The sequence below is a fragment of the Poecilia reticulata genome, chromosome 13 (genome assembly GCF_904066995.2).
Source record: "Poecilia reticulata chromosome 13, P_reticulata-male-v2, whole genome shotgun sequence".
In the NCBI taxonomy this organism is placed as follows: Eukaryota; Metazoa; Chordata; class Actinopteri; order Cyprinodontiformes; family Poeciliidae; genus Poecilia; species Poecilia reticulata.
In genome coordinates, this window is record NC_088842.1 from 3,383,274 (window position 1) to 3,407,648 (window position 24,375).

The 24,375-nt window shown below is 41.1% G+C and overlaps 1 protein-coding gene across 3 annotated transcripts in view; it reads left to right on the forward strand.

The window, feature by feature from the left end:
• Window positions 1–24,375, forward strand: part of tpst1 (tyrosylprotein sulfotransferase 1) — a 68,361-nt gene that overhangs the window by 26,217 nt on the left and 17,769 nt on the right. For all 3 annotated transcript variants that reach the window (XM_008425226.3, XM_008425227.3, XM_008425225.3), the window contains exon 3: window positions 17,048–17,246. In XM_008425226.3, the coding sequence (XP_008423448.1) occupies window positions 17,048–17,246 (199 nt within the window). The remainder of the gene's footprint in view (window positions 1–17,047; window positions 17,247–24,375) is intronic.

Genomic DNA, 24,375 nt, shown 5'->3' on the forward strand with positions numbered 1-24,375 from the left:
TGTTTTGCAGAAATCTTTTTCAAAATTCTGGCTTTTCAGATTGAAAGGGTGTCATCTCTTTTCCAATTAAGCAAACTGTCTTTAGTGCGCACTGTTTTGCACTTGCCTTTGGTATTTTCTTGATTAAACCCTCAATAATTGTGGAGGAGGAGGACAGAAGCAGCCTATTGGTTCAAGTTTCGTAAATAACCTGCATGGGGGTGATTACATTTTAGGTGCAGAAATATTGGTTGTATTGTTTAGTTGCTACTGTTTTACAACCTAGTGGCTCCACAGGTTCAGTAGTTCACCACGGTCATTCAGTTTGAATCCAAAGCACTCCCTGACGCATTTCATGTTTAGCTTTTAAACCAGCGATTCCGTGGCTCAATTTCTGGTAGGAGACCAGGAGCCTGCAGGTAACTGATATGGTGATGGAAGTGCTACGCCTCTAAAACTGCAACCATCATGTTTACAATCCAAAAAGTAAAGCGGGTTGTGTTATTGTTGAATGTCATCATCTGATAACATTCTTTGAGTGACGAGACTGAAGTGGAAGCTTAGGAGTTATGCGTAGCACTGGAAGAATTTGCATATACACGACAAAACCACAAACAAATCACTTCTTCCATCAGAATATTCTACCCATCAAAAATGAAAAGCTATTGCTCTAATCCTTTTATTGGAATATCCTACCTTTTAAAAAATATTTTAAATATAGAAGTGTTTATAATAAAACAATATTAGATGGGGGAATCAAGTTTTTATTTAAATTAAATTAAACACAGACATCTACAAATACAGATCACCGCAAAATCTTTTTTGCACATTAATCTTTATCAAATGAAGCGCAGTCAAATGTGTCCACCAAACTGCATGGGTCACTGTGCACCTGAAATGATGGAATATGTTAATATACACTAATATTACACCATAGACACAGTTTCAATTTCACACAATATTGCTACTAGCATGCTCTATTTAGCACATTTTAATAAAAGAGGGCTGCACAGTAGCGCAGTTGGTAGAGCTGTTGCCTTGCAGCAAAAGGTTCTGGGTTCGATTCCCAGCCCAGGGTCTTTCTGCATGGAGTTTGCATGTTCTCTCTGGGTACTCCGGCTTCCTCCCACAGTCCAAAAACATGACTGTCAGGTTAATTGGCCTCTCCAAATTCTCCCTAGGTGTGAGTGTGTGTGTGCATTGCTGTTTGTCCTGTCTGTCTCTATGTTGCCCTGTGACAGACTGGCGACCTGTCCAGGGTGTACCCCACCTCTCGCCTGGAACGTTAGCTGGAGATAGGCACCAGCAACCCCCTCGACCCCACCGAAGGACAAGGGTGTATAGAAAATGGATGGATGGAATAAAAGAGTGTTATTAAATTTAAATATTTTAAACCATAGGGACAAATAGCCCACAAAAACAACATACTTTGTCCTAACTAAATTGATGCCAAGCAATGACTTGTTTACAGTATACAGTATAGTAACGCCTGTCATATAAACTTAAAACAAGCAATGGAGCTACGTAATGAAAGCCAGGTATTAAATAAATTAAATAAAGTTTAATCTTCAATGAAATAAAAGTCAAAACAAAACTTCGACAGGTAGGATGTATTGATAAGAAATCTGCTGAGTAAGCATGCCAGATTTCCCCCAGAAAACTTGCCAAGCCTGGTGGTTGGATGCCCTAGCGGACAGTCATTTATCCAGCAGCCAGTCGAGTTTTTGAGATGAAAAATGTTTAAAGTTGACAGGAAATTTGATAATCATGTGAAGATTAATGTCTGAACAACTATAAAGTCTTAAAAAAGACAAATAAATAATGCTTAGCAGAAAGTGAATCATTGGAAGTCAAAATTGTAAATCAAAGAAGAACGTGCTAATTTTCATTTAGAACAAGCACATGCTAGCAACAGGCACGACGGAGAAATGTTTTCAAACTCATATGATGCAGCTTTTAAGTTGAGGGCTATCGATCTGGCACTACAGGAGGGAAATAAAGCCGCTGCACGTAAGCTCGGCGTGAACGAAACCATGGTTCGGATTTGGAGACGAAGGGCTGAGTCCTTAATATATCCTGCAGATTTATTATGACGCAGCCCTCTGCTGGGTCCTTATGGAAAACTGAGAGCAGCAGAGATACCAGTGGCTTATATATACAATTCCAATTCTTTTGTATTACTACACCTCTTTTTTTATTTGAATGTGTGGCTTATAGTATGGTGCGCTCTATAATCCAGAAAATACGGTAATTGGTCTTAAAAGATTTTTTGAAAATGAATTAATTATCTACAAATAATGGCGTCTTCGAGTGTCTCCGCTGTAGTAGTGACTAGCGGCGTAATCATGTAATTTTCTTACCACTAGATGGCAGTAGGTACAGAGGATTTTACATTAAAACAAGAGAATTAGTGATGCATGAATATTACAGGTAGCGGTGAGAGCACTGTATCTAGCAAGACTGTGACGACAGTGATGGAAAAGACAGTGAAGCTCAGCAGTAATTGGAAAGAACATGGGTCCATTTCCCACAACATATCTGTGTGAAGTGAGCTTCTCAAGCCTGGCTACTATAAAAACTAAAAACAGAGAGAGACTGAGAGCTGTTGAGGAAGAGCTTTGTCTTTCTTCAATTTCTGCCAGGAAATCAGCTTTGTTTTCATCCAAACATGCACTGGTTTCACACCAGGAGGGTAAAATATACAGATATTGACATTTTGTACATGCAACTCTTCATATTGTAACAGTGAACTCTTTCCCAAATATTATTGCTTCTTTCACAATAAGAATTATTTTCTGTATTCTGGCTAAAAGAATACTTGTGGATTAGTTTGTAAAACACTGAGGTTTTCTACAACTTCTTTAAATTTAAGACCACATTGTTGTGGCACTGTTCAGGTGTATTTTTGAAGTGGACATGTTAAGGGCAATTTGAAATAAAAAATGTGAAATGTGATAAAAATAAATGTTTGTGCTTATTTGATTCCTATTCAAGATACTTTGATAAGAATGACTATACATTTAATATAGGCAGCTAGAGAGTATCTTTGTTTACATTTTTGGTTGGTGGTGTGCCTCGTGACTTTTTCCATTAAAACAATGTACCTTCACTCAAAAAAGGTTGAAAAACACTAGTGTAGTCCACAATGCAAATTTTTGCTCTACTTTGGTCAGGCCACAGACCAAAACAAGCTTTATCCAGGTGGTTTTATTGTGTTACCGACTGCAGTGAAGTTAGTTTCGAGCGGATATTGGATACTCCAATATCCGCCAAGCAAGCGGTGTTTAGCTCAAGGTTGATCCGATTTATGAACGCTAATTTCGGCCAGCCAATCTCTAGCTCCCTCCTCAAGCGCTCAGAGGTTCACTTCACTTAGCGACCGTCAACAAATTTCCAAACCAAGCACTCCTGTCAAACAAATGTTAATAAATGCCTTGCCTTGTGACCAACTGATACAGAAAAGTGGTAATTCATGCTACATGAGACACACTACCCTCTATTAAAATGTCAAGTCATATTCAATATTTTAAATAACTTTAATGTTAAAGAATATGTTTTCTTCAATAGCTTCCATATTGTGTGCCACATTGACTAGAAATCAGTGTGCAATTATTGTACTAAACTCTATATATGAGGCACATGCATTTTTATTCCATTTTAACAAAATTGTTATTTTTCTTACCCATTTTTTTGTTTTGTTTAAATTTGGTATTTCTCTTCAATAGCTTCTATCTAGGTCATCTGACCTATTGAGTCGAAATCAGTGTGAAATTGTTAAAGATCTACAACTCTAGATCTATAACTCTAGACTGTTCCTCTTTAGCTCCAAAAATAATAACTTCAGTTTAGTTTCTGTTCAGCTGCAGAAAGTTTTGGCACATCTGTTTTAAAGCATCTATTCAGTGACTGGAGGGGTTCAGTCACCTGGTGACATGGTAATGTATAGCTATTTATCGACAGGGAATAAAAAAGGTCAAATTGAGTAAAAATGAGTGTACCTCATCTGTACAGACTGGTAGAACAATTGTTCAGATATATCAATTATTTAAAATACTGAATATGACTTGACATTTTAATAGAGAGTAGTGCGTCTCATGTAAAAGCATGAATTACCACTTTTCTGTATCAGTTGGTCACAAGGCAAACCATGTATTAACATTTGTTTGACAGGAGTGTTTGGTTTGGAAATGTGTTGACAGTCCCTATGAAGTGAAACTCCGAGTGCTTGAGGAGGGAGCCAGAGAACGCTGAAATTAGCGTTCATAAATTGACTCAACCTTGAGCTAAACACCACTTGCTCAGCGGATATTGGAATATCCAACTCGAAACTAACTTCACTGCAGTCGGTAACACAATAAAACCACCGGGATAAAGTTTGTTTTGGTCTGTGCCCTGCAAAGATGGCATCGAGCGACTGCGCGAGATGTAAATGCCCCACAATGTCTGACGCAGTGACGTTGGTTCTAAAGCTCTATTGACCAATAGTAGAGGAGCTGAACATAGAAGGCAGCTCTCTTCATTAACATAGGCGGTGACAGGCGGCGAGATGTCCTCTGTGAGGGGGCGTGAGAAACAGGAGGACTTAGCTGCCTGTATTCATGCCTGAATGCTAAAAAAGGATCCAAGTGGCAGCAGTGTTCAAATTAATCAACAGGTTGCGTGTTCAAGCCAGTAGAATAAGTAGTTTACACTGACACACTGGTGTAATGCAGCTGAGGATACAAGCATGGATGTTTTGAAACACTTCTACCTCCATGATATGGATGTAGCGGTAGGAGAAGTTTGTTAGAGTGAAAAGAAATGGCAGGAGAGGTTACTAAAGCAAGTATGACTGAGTTTTAGGGCCAGACAAAGAGAATTTGAGAAAAAGGTGTCATTTTAATATGACAAAAGCTTTGGTGTTTTTATCAAAATCTGACCTGACTAGCTCAGCAAGTCTGGTTCTTTCTTTAAAATAGACATTGTTTAAACAATCTTTTCAAGTCCTGTGGCTGGTGATTCGATTCTGATAAGTTAAAAATGTAAGTATTTTCTTATTTGTAAACCTAAATCCAGCTATAACTTTACAAGATGCTAAGTATTCTTCATCTTAGTACAGTTTCATGAAGAGTTATCATAAAATTCCGACTTTATTCTCGTTTAAACAAGAAAGAACTATTGGTCAGGTGTTCTGACCGTCTGTGGTACCCATCAATCTGTCCTACCTTGTGGTAATGTGCATGTGTACATCGATGTAACGTCATTTACTCAGAGTTTCCCCAAATGTATCATAAGCCTGGCGGGCCGGCCAGGCTTTACTTGTGCTCCCACCAAAGAACCCCCTGATGGTTGAAGAAAAATCCACAGAAAAGCCGCACCAGGTTATAAGCCGCATGGTTCAAAGCTTAGGAAAAAAGTAGCGGCTTATAGTCCGAAAAATACGGTACTGTAGGTGAAATTGGATAATTTTCACAGCACACTAGTGTGCCGCGGCACAGTGGTTGAAAAACACTGGAATAGTCAACCCAAAATGTGATGTCCCCAAGTGTGGACTGCCAGGAGGTTAAGATTAGACAGCTTTTCCGGCAAGTAGTTTCCAGTCAATAGGACACAGCTTGCAATGGTCATGTTTTAGTGAACACAATGAACTATTTCAGCTTATTTGTGAAATCAACCATAGCATGTCACAAGTAGGGGTGTAGTAATACAATAATTTGACGATACGATATACAATATTCTGGTCACGATACAATATGTATCATGATATTTGTTGAGCGATACAATTCGATGCGATTCAGTGCATTTTTACGATTTTCTGAAAGATTTTAGAGGGACAGAGTGATTTTAGTGACATTTTGTTTTCCATAGACTTGAATTTAGTTAACTGAAAACTTATTAAAAGCACCAACTACCCAATACCTGACTCTGATAGGACAGTTTAACAGTCTGCAGCTGGACAAAATGAATCAAAGATGCAGTGAGAGAATTAGTTTCTGTCATTTAATTCATGTGGATTTGACATAAAACTCAAAAGTTTAAACGGTAATCGAGGAGAGTGGGGAGATTATCAGCCTCTGTAGACTTTCAATATGCAAATGATTGCACTTATGTTTTTTCTTTTGGACACTGCAGTCTTTTGGACTATGGGGGAAAAGGCTTTTCTACCTTGGCTCCCGGAGTTAGCCGTGGCTGTAAGCTGCTTTCTTCTAACTGCTAAAGTAGTGGCTCCGCCCGTAGTGATCGACTCCCTGCAGCTACGCAGCTACGCTATTCCCCTGCTTGGATCTCTGAGTAGCTGCCTCTCAGACTGCCAGGATCTCATAGTACTCTCAGTCTCTAATACTCTGTCAGTTGCTAATAATCGATCAGTCATTGTTATCATGGAAATCCTCAATGCTCCGTGGACTCCAGCTGGGGTTTTTTCCTCTTCGTCTTCCTGCTCAAAACACAGCGCCGCTGTCCGCCCGCTTCGGATGTTTATCAACCAGAGCCGTGCAGAGACCACTAAAGGGGCAGGTGCTCAGCAACAAAAAAAGGGCACATCTAACCACATTCTACGGCAGAATATTAAGAAAGCCACTCAGCTTTCAGAGTTTAATAAACAATGATAAATTACAAAATTGTGAGATACAATCAAAGTTAACGAATATCTCTATATAGAGCATAACACTATGCATATGTAAGATATTTTATTAGTAATTGCTTTCTGCATGTCTACTTTGTTATAGGAAAGAATTGCAATATTCAAACCCGCAATTTAGCAAGATATGTAAATCAGAGCTGGACCACCAGACATATTTTGTCTTTACATAAATGCACTATTAAAAATATAAACAAGGGCACAATGCAACATTTTAGTGTACAGTAATATATAAAAAAGAGCTGCCTGTTTGCTACACTTGCAGTGGAAAAGAAGATGGTCCATTCAGGAAAGCAGAGCTGCATCAAACTTTAACGTGGAACTGCAAATATTGAATTGTCAATGCATGCCACCATGAGAAAGGCCTACTGAGTTTTGCTTAAAAAAAACTTTAAAAAAAAATTAAAATCACACATTTTTAACTCATTAAGTTTTTTTTTTGTTTTTTTTGCAAAACAAACTTATTTGCGCTTGTCAGAAATCTTTTCTTGCTATTCTAAGTTTTTGTTTGTGACTCAAAGTTTTGCTTGTCGTTCTCACATGACGTTGGGGGCAGGGCCTAAAATCAAAACAAAAGATTTATGATGTGTGCAAATAAATATTTGTTTGGTAAAAATTAGTTATTCAATAAAAAAAAGTATTTTAAACTAAACTTTGTTTTTTTTTTTTTTTTTTTTAAAGGAATCATTGCAATTCCAAAAGTTTTGATTACAATTTTATTTTACTTAACTGAGGTTAGTTTTTTTTCATTAAATAATTGGGAAACAAATTTAACTTAATACTCTGCGAACCAGACAATAAACGTACGTACAATAAACGTATAAACGTACACCAGTTGACTCTGCCAACTGGTGAGAGTTGGCGGAGTCCAACTCTCACCAGAAACGAGCCCGACTTACTGCCAGCAATGCGGACCAGACTCTGACACCAGTCTTACAGGGACCTGACAGCCCGTATCAAAGGGCCCGGTACCCCATATTCCAGGAGGACCCCCCCACATGGCTCCCCGAGGGACACGGTCGAACGCCTTCTCCAAGTCCACAAAACACATGTAGACTGGTTGGGTCCCATGCACTCTCCGTGTTTATAGTTCTGCCGGAGATGGGAGTTAAAGCTCTGCCTCACAGAGGCGGTGTCTGTTGCTCTGAGTGTTTCACTGGTGGAGCAAATTTAATGAATTTATAGTTTATGTGTTTAATGCCGGAAGTGTGGACCAATCACACAGCTCTGCCGCTGATTGATCTTTGAAATTTACCTCAGCGCGGATCGCGTGCGCCTCCTTTCACTCAAACTGGATCCAGGCTGACCTGTGTGGATATTTACATCAACTCCCTGTAATAATTTTTCTTGGGTCAACTCCGCATCAAGGTAAGAGTTTAAAATGAATCCCGTTAGTTCTGGTTGTGCAGCTCTATGTGAACCGGAATAACTTAGTGGCGCTTTCAGAGCTGCACGCTGAGGAGCGGTGAGATTGATTTATCTTTATGAACAAAGAATTATATGTGGCGTTCAAATCTCAACACGCTCCGTAGGCTCTGTTTTCCCTGTAAAGCTTACTGATGTTGTCCCGGTTGGCCCACATATGTACCTCATCATGCAGATTCTGCCAAGGTGAGGAGCTTTCGCGCTAGCCTCATAGTCACACATCATGCTGGTTTTATACTATTTTTATTTTTTTTGTATCATTATTTCCGGTTACATGATGCTTCAAATCATATCAAATGCTTTGTCCACTTAGTCGGCCAGAGTTAATGCGTGTGGCCGCGCAGAGATCAGAAAAATCTCCTCCCAAAAACTCTAGCAACCAACAGTTTCTGTGACCCTTATTAAAAACTTCAAAGACATAAAATGGAAGAGCTACTAGAGCCACATTAGCAGCATTAAATTAAGCCTCCCATTTGTTTGGCATCTCTGCAGGGCCGGTCCAAGGCTGTCATAAAGCGTCATTCGGTAAATCGTGACGCTTTAATACAAAGTTGACATTATTGAAAATGTCTTTGTTATGACAACTTGACATTAACCTCACCAAAAATGTATTTGTTATGACAACTTGACATTACTCAAGACAACATCGTTGTCATGACAGCTTGACATTAAGCAAAAAATTATAACTTGTCATGAATGTAATAACATGTGAATTTATTGGCTTATAAGCCTTATAAGACATCATTAAGAAGTAAGTGTGGTCCACTTTACTTGAGATAACTGGAAATGTTCTTGACTCTGTCATTAAAGCGATAGAGTAATGACACTCAATGACATCTTCATTACTAGTTTACTGTGATACACTGTAGCAGAGGAGGATAATGTCACAATTATAATGGTCTCATGACAGCAAAAGGTATGTGTAACAACAAGTGACTTGTGAATGCTCTATTATAAGGATAACATTTTAAAATTCACCTGTTATTACATTCATGACAAGTTATAATATCTTGCTTAATGTCAAGTTGTCATGACAACGACGTTGTTTTGGGTAATGTCACGTTGTCATAACGAAGACATTTTTGTTTAGATTAATGTTGTTATAAGAAGGACATTTTCAATAATGTCAACTCTGTTTCATTTTAATTGTATTTTTTTTTAATTTGTTGTTTTTAAGACTAGTTGTTGGTTTAAATAGCGTTTCATTGGCAATGTTTTCCTGTCGCACCCAGTAATATTTTTACATTTCCTGTCTACTTAACATCTTTTAATATAAAAACACGGTGGACCGCTTTGGCGCCCCGACCACCGGGCTTAGCAAGTTTTCTGGGGAAACACTCGTAGTACATTAAAGTCAGCACACGTATGGAAGAAAATGCCTCTTTACACACTGCAATCACCAGCGCTCCTGCTCTTTATGTTTTGGGTCTCTATCCAGATGAAGATCTCTCTCAGTGGGCAGCCTGGCCCCACAGTGGGACCTTGCCTCTGCATTAACAGCAATTACCCAGCCTTGATTTAATAGATGATCTGTCTAGCTGAGAATCCTGCTCCATTACTTATCCCCAGAAGAGGCACCATTTCAATCTTTAACTCCATCGTCTTTGGGATCTTGATGTCTTTGTGTGATTCTCTTATTTATCCCATATCAGCCATGGTTGCTGCAGAACACAATGCTGTGTAAGTGGGGGCCAGCAATGAATAATTCACATACTGAAGGCGATTAAAAGCATGAACATGAGGAAAACTGGCATCGTTTTTTTTTGTTTGTTTTTTTGTCCTTTCCAAAGCCAAGAAAGGACTTGGCTTTGATCGATCGAACCCAGGTTAAGAACCACTGTGTTAAGTGGACAAGAAATGTAAAAATATTACAGGGTTATTATGTTACAGAAAAACATAGCCAGTAAAACGCTATCTAAACCCACAACTAATCTTATAAACAACAAATCAAAGAAATACAATTAAAATGAATATCAATTATTTGTACTTATGTTTAATCCAAATTAAGTCAGTGGCTCCGTAAGGCTCCCCAGGCCTTCAGGGGCCCACTAAATGCGAATATTTTAACACAGACCACAGATACATAAATGCAGCATTTATTTATTGAGATTATCAATGCTGCTAAATTTGATTTATTGTTTTCAGCATACATAAATTAAAATATTTTCAAATGTTTAACATTTAAGATTTTAAGGAGCTGGCAAGTTTACTTTATAAAACTTTAAAGAACGGTTTTCATAGCTGGATTGTTTTGTTACCATAGCTACAATATGATGCGCTGAGTTTAATCTGAGTTTGAGCTCTGTTTGTTCACAAATACAAATTAGTAAACTGCAATTATAACTGATTGCTTTTTAGGTTGGCCAATTAAGCACTGGTTCTTTAATCACTAAAGCACCGGCCAAACGGGAACATATACATAAACTTTACGCTCACCTCTGAAAGCGCGACAAGTTATTCCTTCGGTTCACTTTGAGCTGTGCAACCACAGCTAACGCGGTGAGTTAGACTTTTACCGTGATGCAGAGGTCTCCAAAGAATCATAATTACTCACAGGAAGTTGATATAAATATCAATACAGAGCAGCCTGTGTCCAGTTTGAGTGAACTGGACACGGGGATCTGCGCTAAGGTAAACTTTAGACATCCAGCAGCTGCAGCACACGAGGCAACGCGCAGAGGCGATAGCTGTATGATTGGTCCACTCTGCCGGCTTTAAATGCATAAAGTATAAACCTATCTTTTAGGAATAAATCTGCTCCAGCAGTGAAACGTTCTGAGCAACAGAGATGCTTGCTGTCCGACTTAAAAAAAAGAAGAAGCTATTTTTCTTTTCTTTTTTTTAATTATTATTGTTTTTTTTTTAATTATTTTCCTACAAACAAGAACAAGCAATGCTTAGTATGACGGGGGGGTGCGAGTAAAACATGGTGGGCCGCCAGGCTTATAATATACAGGGGGAAACCCTGAATAATTATTACTGATTGCATGTTTTTCAGTTTTGACTGAATACTTGCTGCATTGTGCCTGTAAGCATTTCACATGTTTTTGTCTAAATTAGGTGATTTTATAGTTCGTTTTTGCTAGATCACTTAGTAGCATTCATATCTAAAGAGAAAAATTAACAACCATTCCAGTTGATCGGTATCGGTGATCGGCCCTCATGGGTGATTGGAATTGGCTGCAAAAACTGATCAGAGCATCCCTAATTGCAAGGTAACCAAAGGATGAGTGAGTTAGTTGATTCCACCAAACCTACCTTAGCTCGCTGTGAGAGGTTGAGTAGCTATCCTTTCGTCTGCCTACGGTTCCTGGATTGAAGTTGAGTGAATATTCTATATATTAAATATTCTATCAGATGTGTTATCTTTTGATATTGGTCACATGTGTATCACAGTATATGTTGTTATATATTGTTACTTATGTATTGTAACAATATATATCAGTAACATCCTCTTATGCAGGGGCGGATCTAGAAAAATATTTATGGGGTGGCAAGAGGGTGGCAGGGACTTTTTCAGGGGTGGCAGCACTTTGCAAAGTTACTTTGAACTTTGCAAAGTAAAGTTCATTTACTTTGCAATTTACAATTGCAAAGTAAATGAACTGACTTTTTCAGGGGTGGCAGCATATATATATACAGTATATGAAAAAGTCCCTGCCACCCTCTCTTGCCACCCCATAAATATTTTTCTAGATCCGCTCCTGCATAAGAGGATGTTACTTATGCATCCTTATATATATATATATATATATATATATATATATATATATATATATATATATATATATATTGTTTTTAACTTGCATTGTTTTAAAATGAGCTTCATGTAGCACTGAGGCTTAAATACAATTTCTTAATGTAGTATAGTTAATTATTTTCACATCTTTCGTACTCCTGCTAATTGATATGCATATCAATTGACATGCATTGTGTCCAGAAAACCATTTTATCCCAATACAGGACAAGGAGAAATCTGTCACAAAAATATTAGTAGCACCATCATTAGTTATTCGATATATCTATTAAATACGACTTAAAATAAAGATTAGAAAACTTATGTTTGATAAATTCTCCATGATATAAATCTATAAATAGTTTAGTTTCTGTTAGTTCTGTCAAGATACAAGAAAGGGCGAATATCTACTTATATTGGTCAATCGTTTTATTTTAAATATGCTGTAGGAACCGTAGTTTGACGACTGTTATAAATATTACCATGTTTTTAGAACACAGGGGATTAGCTCAGTTTTTGTCGCTTGTTTTAGGAATTGCAGCGGCTGCAGTGCGCCACAATAAAGGTACAATAAAGCTGATAGACAGGTGAAGAACCAAACAGAACCACTTCTGACTGTACGCAAAGCCAAACATCCAATAAAAGTTCCACCAAGCCAGTACTGAGGCACTGGGGTCAAGATTCTCGACACAGGCAAAACAAGGTTCAATGTCCAAACTTATTGATTGTTCTTGGTGATTTATTTTCCTCTTTTACCAAACAATTACAGACATCAAACTTTTATTTGTTCTCATGCTACCACTCTTAAAAACCATCGGCCCCAAACCCAAATGCCTGCTGGTCCTTCTCCAGGCCCCTGCACTTATCTATGTGGACTGACCCACATTACTTCCTGTCTAAATTTAGAAAATAAATAAGAAAATAAAACAAAAAAAATCAACAATTATCAACCTACAAATAAACTCTGTAAATAATACAAAAAAATGTAAATTTAAGAATAAAGTAACAAAATTCAAATGGATAATGAAATAAAGAAAAAATAGCTCCAACAACTTTTATTCTGCCTTTTCTCGCTCTGTGTGTCGGCTTTACGCGGACCTGTTGCTATGGCAACCGACAGACAACAGCTCAACGAGCACATAGAGCAGAGATTACCGATCAGGGGAATCAACACCAAAAACATTTCCCACACAAGAAAGTAGCAGAAACACTCAAACAAAACATCCAGTCTGTTACATTATGCTGTCAGGCTTAATGGATTATAAGTTTTCGCCTGAGCACAGCGGTGGTTGATTAGCTGATTTAATAAACAGCTGCTCTACTGATGCGTGGTGGGCGGGTTGACCTGTTTTAGTGCCAACGGAACCAAAACACACCGAACTGCGCAGCACATGTTAAGGTTATCAAAGTCAGTAGCAGGCTAACAGTTAGGCTAGAATACCTGAGCCACTGCTCACTTGTTCAATCTTTTCTTTAAATTAAAAGTTTTCCTCACCTGTGAAATCTGAAGCCCTTATTACCATTATCTATGGTTGAATTAACTGCTAAACATTGTGTCCGTTTTTTTGATTATTTGCTTGATTGTAGTAGTTTCCTGACCACCAATATTCCTGGCTCAATGGACAGCAATGGCGCATGTGTGACTTACGATAAATCAGATAATGTCCAGTCCAGTAACATATACATCTATCAATGCTGCTGCCTCGCGCTCTGTCCTTCTCTCGCACTTCCCGCTACTCAGCAGTGGGTGTTAGGTTACATTGTGTTGCATTCAATGTTGTCGGGGAAAAAAGAGTTTCATGCGCTTAATGTCCGATTTGCCATAACTATTTATTGAATTCATTGTCGCTAGCTGGGGTGACAACAGGGGTGGCGAGGCTCTCGTTTGGGGTGGCAACTGCCACCCCGCTAGATCCGCCCCTGCTCTTATGTATGGCCATTACCTACCTGTCATGGCTATCCCATGGATTTTTCTCATTACGCTTGTCCTTAATTAGCTATGCTGCAGGATATGTTTACTTAACCTATTGCCTGTCAGGCTCAGACATCTCTGTCTCTAAGATTTGTGGGACAGGTGAAAAACATGAACTATAGGTGTTCCTATAGTTGGGAGAACTATCAACAACAGAGGAAATTTTTGGAGGCACTCTAATAGCGCCTCCATTACAATTCATGAGGTTTGTGTTGCAGGCTGTATTTAGCCTGTTCCATATCTGTTCATGTTCCAGAACGCCATTGTATGGCAAAAATGTTCTGATCGTAAAGCCATTGTTGACCACTGCGCAACTTCTTCTTTTGAGCATTTTTGTTTCTTCACAGTTACTATCTCTAGCTATCAGAGTGGAGACATTCCTTTTGCTTCAAAATGCAAAAAGCTGAATTTGGGCAATGACAAAGATGTTTTCTACATTTTCAACGCAATTTGAATGATTAATCTCATGATTCCATTTTATACAACAGTTCTCTGAGTGGTACAGATGTTTTGCTGCTCTGCATGGAAGGCTGTCTGCAACTAACAGCATGGATAAGCTCTGCTCAGGAGCCTCTTGGGCCTTGATGGACTTACCTAAAGTGATTCTCTCTCCATTTATTGGAGAGTGAATGTTTGGATCGCAGCCTACCTCTCAGAATGCATCTACACCATTCTCCTGAGATGACAAAACCAACTCCCTCTATTAATCATGCAGGAGACTATAACCCATACAGTGTAAAGATTCAATTGCAAAGTAAATGAATTAGAGGAAAGTGAATTGCTGTATTGAAGTATAGAGCCAACCAGGAAACACAGGAGCAGAGGGGAGGAGAGCAACTTGATCTAACTAGTTTCAGCCTGTGAGGGATCAATAACTGTTTGGATTTACAGAACTAAAGGAACACTGTGAATGTGCAATCGAACTTCAAAAAAGTGAACCCTGATCCACCTAAAAACCTCGGTCTCAGTTCGGTTGAAGGTGCAGTTTGGATGCAGTGTGAATGCAAGCAGACCGGAGACTGCTCCAAAAGTAGGAAGCTAACTATAGCGCAGGGCATTCTGGTCAATATATTACTCCCTGCTCTTTGGATTAGTGGAGATGCTGTCAGTTGCCATGGCAGCAGCTGACCCAGAGTGAGGAGGAAAAGTGGAATATAAGTGGTTTAAAGTTTTTACACTGGTTTCTCAGTTATTTTTTCCTTTGCTGAGGCTCACTGTAGCCACTGTAATATTTAAACCTTCATTAAATGACAAAACCTGGATGAATTGCCTCGTTTCTAGAACATCGTGGTATTCATAACAATCATCAAATAGGATGAAATATTTAATAAAATATAGAAGCCATGGTTTGTTAAATTATAGCAAGCTAATTTTAACAGTGGCAATTATCTAAAATTAAATTACTGACCAGTTGTAACATCCAATTTTTAAGTTCGTTCTGAGGGGATTTTATTGAGTGATGATAATGTCTGGATTTTTGTTTTTTTGGGAGACCAATAAGCATCCTTAAAATGACTGGTGCGATGCAGCTCGGCAGCCTTTCTCCTCCCCGAGCTGCTGACTGGTGGCCAGTTCAAAGCAAACAAGAAGAGCGCTGCACTTGTATTTACACAGGTGAGCAGATAGACTAAACACAGCGGGCTCGTGTGCTGTAGTTGATGCTTGGCGTCAGAGTAACTTTACGGATGAACAAGAAAATAAATTTACCACCATCCCGGTCAAAATAAATGGATGGTGGAGCGCATTTTGGTGGCACAGCTGTCATTTGTGTTTTTATGTTTGACGGAAGGAGCCAAATCCCATCACTAACATGGACACAAACACTATAAATGGCTGGTCAAAGTGAAAGTTCATTTATTAAATTGACTGAAGCACTTCCTCGCTGTCCGACCGTAACATTTGCCGTGCTCCTCCTGAGCATTGCTCTATGTCGACGGGTGGGGTAAGAAACAGGATCCTTTGGACCAAGTGAGCTTTACCCAATGTGCATCCCAGCAGGGGTTTTGCACCCATCCCATGTGCGCATTTAACCCTCGATTCCCTTCTGTCTGACTGTACTGATGGTGACTGTGACTACTACTGACTGATATTTGCTGCGGTCCTCCAGAGCGCTGGTTAAGCTTGAGCATGGACCTAGTTAACCCTGAACCAGGTCCAGATAATTTAAGTTTTTCCACCTATCTTTTTAACTAGCTCTTCCCTTACGAACTTGGCCATGGTACTTCCCGCTTGTTCTGCATAGATGCCGATCGGTTACATCATCAACAAGCATTATCACATTTAGCTAGTAGACTGCAGATCTCCATCGTAAGCCAAATTTCTATCGTTTTTACCGTATGCCATATATATCGCACATTCCTGCAATAGTGTCTTCACAGGCCTGCCTAAAAAATCAGACAGCTGCAGTTCATCCAGAACTTTGCTGCTCGCGTTCTCACTTAAACCAGGTAGATAGAGCGCATCACCCCAGTTCTAAAGTCCTTCCTCGGGCTCCCTGGAGCTCAGAGAAGAGACTTTAAAAAACTGTTGTTAGTTTATAAACCACTGAATGGCTTATAAACTAACACCACAATACATTAAAGATCTGCTGCTGGTATCAACCTTCCAGACCTCTCAGGTCTTCTGGTTCTGGTTTGCTTTGAATCCCCAGAACCAAACATGGAGAAGTGGCATTCAGGTTCTATGCACCACAAATCTGGAACAAACTTCCAGAAAACATTGAGTGCCTTTAAATCTAGACTAAAAGCCCACCTGTTTAGAGTTTCTTTTGAAACATCATTAATAAAACTTTAATCAACATTCTGATGTGTAATGACGGCAGTTGACAAAATGTAATGTTTTAATTGTTGACTATGTATTGTTCTATGACTTTGTATTTTTGTGTTTTTATGATGTAAGGCACTTTGAACTACCTTGTTGCTGAAATGTGTTTATATAAATAAACTTGAACTTAAACTTCCCTACAAGCATTATCTTGTAACTGTAGACTTGCAGATTTGGGCCTCAGCAGGTATTTGTTTTCGAAGTTGGAGATAAAAAGTAAAGCCATGTTTTTTTCACTGACATTAAAGATTTTCAAAGCTTTTCCTCTGCTGGATCTGTCTTTTGCCTTTTTTGAGTTTTAAAGTTTTGATGTTCAGTGGTACTAAATCTGTTTGTGTCCAGTCTAGGATTTCCTTTGTTGCTGCTACAAAGCAAAAAAAAAAAATCTAATAAAACAAACATGCTACTTTTACTACACACTACATATTTACTGCCAGATAACCTCAGAATAAAGTCTGTGATTCTCAAGTAAAATTAGTATTTTTTGTTTTAGGGTGGAGAGGTCCACAGACCAAGTCATTAAGCCAGTAAACGTGGAAGCCTTGTCTAAATGGGTGGGAAAGATCCCACCTGATGTGGTGAGGGACATGGCTGTCATCGCTCCCATGCTTTCCAGACTGGGCTATGACCCGCACGCCAACCCCCCCAACTACGGGCAGCCAGACCCCAGAGTATTGGACAACACCAGGAGGGTGAGTGCTAAACTGTTGCTTTGAGAATAATTTACTGTCAATTTAATCTGTTTTACAAAAGTAAGACAGATTAAATAGTTCACTAAAATTAAATTTTACAGAATATTTTTAAGGTACCATTTAGCAAAGCAGCAATAAGAATACTGTAGACAAGTTGTATTCTCAGGTTTTGTAAAACTTTTTCTGTCTATCCAATTGTTGTCCTGTTGAATTTATTCATAAGAAAAGCTTTTAAATTTAATTTCTTAGCCTTTCTGCCATGAGTGACCATTGTATTAGGAGAGGCAATGTGCTATTATTTATTACATTGAGCATACCACCTAGGGCTGTGTGATATAGCCTAATAATATGTTTTTCATACCAAATCTGCTAACCAGTTTTACTTAGATTTTTAACAATTATTTTTCTTTCTTAAAAAGAAATAACAAATGACAGAAAAATATTTTCAAAAACTAATTTTTATTTCAATCTGGAAGTTGATCTGAATTTAAAGTCAGAAGAAGATACAAGGTGTAAAACAAGAGGATAGGCACTGAGAAATCTGATATTTCTCTCTGAAATACAACAACTTGAAGAGTGCATTGGTAAAAATAAAAAATCCAAAGCAAACTGTCTTAATAGGTTGATGAGGGTTCTATATTTATGTTTCTGTGCAAATTTTGACCCTTAAGTTTTGTCCAATTAGTTTGCCTTAAACCATCTCATGATTGACCTCTTTATTCAAACTGTTGAATTCTCCTCTTGGCTGTAGCAGTTTGGCTTGGTACTACTTTGTCACAAACCTGCATTTTGAGATAAAAGAAGCACAGCTCTGCTTCCCCTCCTGTCCCCTTCCTGGTGGTCAGGAGTTGGAGTAGCGAGCGTTGTCATGGCGTCTGGTGAGCATTGATCGATAGTGTTATTCAGCTTTAGAAATGTGTGATTTATTTGTAATGTGGACACAGAGTGGAATGGGTCTGCTCTGCTCTAACTATTGGTGAAGGTATGGTGTTGAACTGATGTCAGACGGACTGTAGTGCTGAGGAAGCAGAAGCTAATGGCTGCTCTCGCTGCTCTCTGAGGACAAACAGGCTGCCTGCAACGAAGCTGCAGAGTGCTGTCACCATAAAAGTCTACATCAGCACAGAATAAGAATCGTTAGATTTATCAGTAGTTTTGAAAAAAGTCACTAGAGGTGTCTGAAAAATCAATAAATACAGCAAGAAAGCACTGTACTTTTTTCATCCTGATCACAGACACATTCACCCCCTCCACTCATCCCCAAACTTGGTTGTCTCTAGGCTCCGCCCACTTTAATGCAATTTTTCAACATTTAACTGAGCGAGTTTAGCTTTCAGAGCAGGGTTAGTTGCAATTTAAGACAGTGTTCAGAAGTACCTCAGCTGGGCTGGTGAACCACACATCTGCTCCGAAGCTGTTGGGGTTTGGTGGAAAGATGTTGGATCCTTGTTTGAGCAGTCGGTCTTTTAGCTGTAAAGCAGTGTAAATTGGAATGGAAATGAAAGCTGCTGTTTGGTGGTTTATGACTCATGCTGCGTATTACCCGACTCAATTAGGCATTTCTTTTTCCTGAAACCGTAACGTTGGCTTAAAAATAAATAAATAACTGTCAGCCTTCTATTTCAAGAGAATGTTCCTCTGAAAGTTGTCAATCTTCAGAAAGTGAATGAATGAATCACTCTCCCTTTACGCTGTTCACTCAGACACTGATACATTTGAACTAAGTGAACTTTTAGTGACCTCTGTCTTTCTGTGGGGAAGAGGAAGACAACACAAATCTTCCAGTTGATCTCTAACCTTGTCTGAACCTAAATTTGACATCATGTCACTATAACTTGATAATCTGTAAAAACAATCAAGCTCCTCTGCCTTTTCTCTGTAATCCTACTACTATCTGCAGACATATACCGCTTGGTCAAACACATCCAGTCACAGCCAGAGGTAGGGTCTTTGCTCTGTCAGTCAGGCTCATGTATGTGCTGCTCATTAAGCTAATGGTGCAGAAGCAAATTGTCGTTGTTGTAAACAGAAGAACTGTTTACCTGATGTTATCTGTGGCCATGCTAACTAGCCTTAACATTTACCGTAGGCTCTAGTGTAGGGAACTAGTTGTAGTGAAGCAGAGATGAGGGGGATTGGTTGACAGTGCCAAGACCCTCTCCCTGTTTGTGATTGGTTGTTTCTGACTGAGCTATGTTTTCACATTGACAGTTGTAACAAATATGTAAAAAAAAAAAAAAAAGCATAGTTTTTATAAAAGTTACATATTGCAGCTTTAAGAAAACAGACTGCTGTTTCCATTGAGTGCAACACCAGTCAGTAAAGTCTTACTAGCAAAAGGGTGCAGAATTAGAGCCACTGCATAGACTGGAAATGTGAAAAATGCAGGACTCTGTTCCTTTAAGAGACTTTTGATAATCAGCTCTGTAAGAAGTGAAACTCAGAGTTTCACTGCTACAGTGTCTTTCCAGTGACTGTTTTTCATAGTTTTACCTCTCCCCCACTGGAGCACTGTCCAAACATTTTTGGCTGATTTTCTTTGCTCCCAGGCAGGAACTCCAGAACTCTCTCCAGATATCTGGATTTAGTCCTCCTGTCTGTGTAGCCAAGGAGTTTTTTATGTTCCACATTAAATACTAATTTTCCCCAGCAAACATGACAGACAAGATGTCTTAGTTCTCAAGGATATCACCTCAATAAAAGCCGATGCCCAGTGTGTGAACCTTGAAGTCTGTGTTTATCCTCTGTTCAGCGAGCGCTGGAACTTTATATTGTTGAGTTCAGGAATTCTGCTAAAGTCTGTTCTGTGTGAGCCGGTTTCATTGTTCACAGCTACAGAGCCAGTCCAGGGTCATGTTGTTCCATTACTCTTCAGAGAAATAAATCAATAAGCTAAACAGGGGAAATTCTTGACCTTAAGCACCCACATCAGGGGATTTTAAAAACACTGGTTTTAGTGGCAGTTTCAGTTTCTACACTTTAAAATGGGTCAAGTGTTTTTTAGTAGAGGTGTGTCGATCGGTCACCGATCATAATCGGGCTGATTTTCATGAAAAAGTGCATGATCGGTGATCGGCGATCATTGGCTCTTGTTGCCGATACCGATTACCTGCATCTCATTTCGCAGCCTGCCTATGCAGCTGATCTCCTCTTTGCTTAACACTGCGCAAACGCGCAGCAACAAATCCTAAGCGATGTTGAACTATAACCCAATTTAGTGAATGGGGACGTTTGCGTGTTGCGACGGAAAATTGAACCACGTGGGGTGAAGCACGTCAAAATGCATCAACACAACGAAGCTAATACGACATAAAAACAATGGCATACTTTACGAAGTTTGACTATATCGAGGCTCACTGCAGTAAAAAAGACACACGGAGGATCAGATAGCAGGTAAAGCAGCGCACAGCTACAAACACTCACCCGGATTATTAGCATGACGGTCAGAAAGCTAAACAAATAACCCGCAAAATTATTTAAGTCTTCGAACTGCGATGTAAGACGCTGGTTCTGCTCACGCTGTTGAACCGCTGCTACGCGCTACAGGTAGTAATATTTCACAGATGGAGCGCCGCTTCTGCTCCACCTGGTAGTGAACTCTCACACCGAACCTCTGCTTAAAGCTGCAGCATCTAACTTAAAAAAAAAATACATTTTACATACGTAATAAAACTTTCGCTGTCCTAACATGAGACGGATAATCTCTAAAAAAAAAAAAAAATCGATCTCCTCCCTGTTCTGCATAATTACTCCGATGCTATAACTTAATAAAGTTCAATCTTACCACTTTTTTGCATCTGGATCACACTAGAGCTGCTCTGATTTAAAAACTACTACACCTAGACACTTCAAATCTGGACTGGATTATTCTGTTCTAATAGCTGAATATTTATAACCATGTTTGGGATTTGTGAAACTTTTATCTGATTTGTGAAACTTCAAAAAAGGGCAATTTGTGCCCCTTTTTTTCGGTCTCAATCACACAAGATCTGCTTTAATTCCAAAACTGCAACACCTAGACTCTTCAAACCTGGACTAAATTATTCTGCTCTAATAGCAGAATATTTAGAACCATGTTTGAAAATTGGGCCTGTTTGAAAAAAATAAGGTGGCAGGCGTCTCCTTGGGCTGCCACCTTATTGTGGTGGAGGGGTTTGAGTGTCCCAATGATCCTAGGAGCTATGCTGTCTGGGGCTTTATGCCCCTGGTAGGGTCACCCAAGGCAGACAGGTCCTAGGTGAGGAACCAGACAAAGCGCAGCCCGAAGACCCCTATGATGAATACAAACTTTGGACTTCGTTTTCCCTCGCCCGGACGCGGGTCACCGGTGCCCCACTCTGGAGCCAGGCCTGGAGGTGGGGCACGATGGCGAGCGCCTGGTGGCCGGGCTTTTACCCACGGAGCCCGGCCGGGCTCAGCCCGAAGAGGAGACGTGGGTCCCCCTTCCGATGGGCTCACCACCTGTCCGAGGGGCCAAAGGGGTCGGTGCATTGTGCTATGGGCGGCAGCCAAGGGAGGGGACCCTGGCGTTCTCATCCTCGGCTGCAGAAGCTGGCTCTTGGGACGTGGAACGTCACCTCTCTGGTGGGGAAGGAGCCGGAGCTAGTGTGCGAGGCTGAGAGGTTCCGGTTAGAAATAGTCGGCCTCGCCTCGACACATGGCTCTGGTTCTGGAACCAGTCTCCACTCTGGACGTACTTCCACTCTGGAGTTGCCCACGGTGAGAGGCGCCGGGCTGGAGTGGGCATACTTGTTGCCCCCCATTTGGGCGCCTGTACGTTGGGGTTCACCCCGGTGAACGAGAGGGTAGCCTCCCTCCGCCTACGGGTGGGGGGACGGGTTCTGACTGTTGTTTGTGCTTACGGGCCAAACGGCAGTTCAGATTACCCACCCTTCTTGGAGTCCTTAGAGGGGGTACTGGAGAGTGCCCCTCCTGGGGACTCCCTTGTTCTACTGGGAGACTTCAAAGGTCACGTGGGCAATGACAGTGAGACCTGGAGAGGCGTGGTTGGGAGGAACGGCCCCCCCGATCTGAACCCAAGCGGTGTTCTGTTGTTGGACTTCTGTGCTCGTCACGGATTGTCCATCACGAACACCATGTTCAGGCATAAGGGCGTCCATAGGTGCACTTGGCACCAGGACGCCCTAGGCCGCAGTTCGATGATTGACTTTGTCATCGTCTCATCGGATTTGCGGCCGTATGTCTTGGACACTCAGGTGAAGAGAGGTGCGGAGCTGTCCACTGACCACTACCTGGTGACGAGTTGGCTCCGGTGGTGGGGGAGGAAGCCGGTCAGACCTGGCAGGCCCAAACGTGTAGTGAGGGTCTGCTGGGAACGTCTGGCGGAGTCCCCTGTGAGACGGAGCTTCAACTCTCATCTCCGGCAGAACTTCGAACACATTCCGGGGGAGGTGGGGGACATTGAGTCTGAGTGGACCATGTTCCGTACCTCCATTGCCGAGGCGGCCTATCGGAGCTGCGGCCGCAAGGTTGTTGGTGCCTGTCGAGGCGGCAACCCTCGAACCCGTTGGTGGACACCTTCGGTGAGGGATGTTGTCAAGCTGAAAGAGTCCTACCGGGCCTTTTTGGCCTGTGGGACTCCAGAAGCAGCTGATGGGTACCGGCGGGCGAAACGGCATGTGGCTTGGGTTGTCGCTGAGGCAAAAACTCGGGCATGGGAGGAGTTTGGAGAGGCCATGGAGACAGACTTCCGTACGGCTTCGAGGCGATTCTGGTCCACCATCCGGCGTCTCAGGAGGGGGAAGCAGTGCAGCACCAACACTATTTATAGTAGGGATGGTGCGCTGCTGACCTCAACTCGGGACGTTGTGGGCCGGTGGGCGGAATACTTCGAAGACCTCCTCAATCCCACCAACATGCCTTCTGTTGAGGAAGCTGAGCATGGGGACTCTGGGTTGGGCTCTCCAATCTCTGGGGACGAGGTCGCCGAGGTGGTCAAAAAGCTCCTCGGTGGCAGGGCCCCGGGGGTGGATGAGATCCGCCCGGCTCTGGATGTTGCGGGGTTGTGTTGGCTTACGCGACTCTGCAATATCGCATGGACATCAGGGGCAGTTCCCCTGGACTGGCAGACTGGGGTGGTGGTCCCCCTGTTTATAAAGGGGGACCGGAGGGTGTGCTCCAATTACAGGGGGATCACACTCTTAAGCCTCCCTGGTAAGGTCTATACAGGGGTCCTGGAGAGGAGGGTCCGTCGGATAGTCGAACCTCGGATTCAGGAAGAGCAGTGTGGTTTTCGTCCTGGTCGTGGAACACTGGACCAGCTCTACACCCTCAGCAGGGTCCTGGAGGGTGCATGGGAGTTCGCCCAACCAGTCTACATGTGTTTTGTGGACTTGGAGAAGGCGTTCGACCGTGTCCCTCGCAGTGGTGGGAAGTAACGACGTACAAGTACGTCGTTACTGTACTTAAGTACAATTTTCGTGTATCTGTACTTTACTTAAGTAGATTTAATAATGGATACTTTCTACTTTTACTCCACTACATTTTACAGTAAGTATCTGTACTTTCTACTTCACTACATTTCTACAGAACTGTCGCGTTACTCGTTACATCCAAGTCTCGTTGCTCTTTTTTTCCGTTAAAATGTGAAGTTCAGGGACTTAAGGTGGCGCCGTAAAATCCGAGCAATAACGTGACTTAGTGTCTGTTGTCACCCATCGGCTCCACCTTTACTCGCACGCGGAGCTCCAGACATGCGCAGTGGTTTCCTCTGAGCGTCAGTAATATAATAGCGCTGCATAAATCATAAGATATGGCGACATGTAAAATCAGCAGCGCTTCGCTTTCACAGACGGCGGGACTTCGTCCAACTTTTAGCGTCACTTGGAAGGAAAGCTTAAAGAAAGGTAAGCGCTGTGGACGTGATGCTAGCAAAGCTAGCTGTACAGAGAGACATGTTGCATCTGCGATGAAAAACAGTTGTCACTCATGCGCTGAATTACTGTGTGGAGGTGTTGACTGACATGTCGCAGATATGGGACAACGCTGTGACCAAAGTGCAATATAGTGATGACATTCAGGAACGACCTGATTCTTCTGGACGGATCTTGACCAAGTCCTATAGTGCTGAAGCCTCAGTGAGAGCCGTTCTTTGTTCTTGTAATGCTCT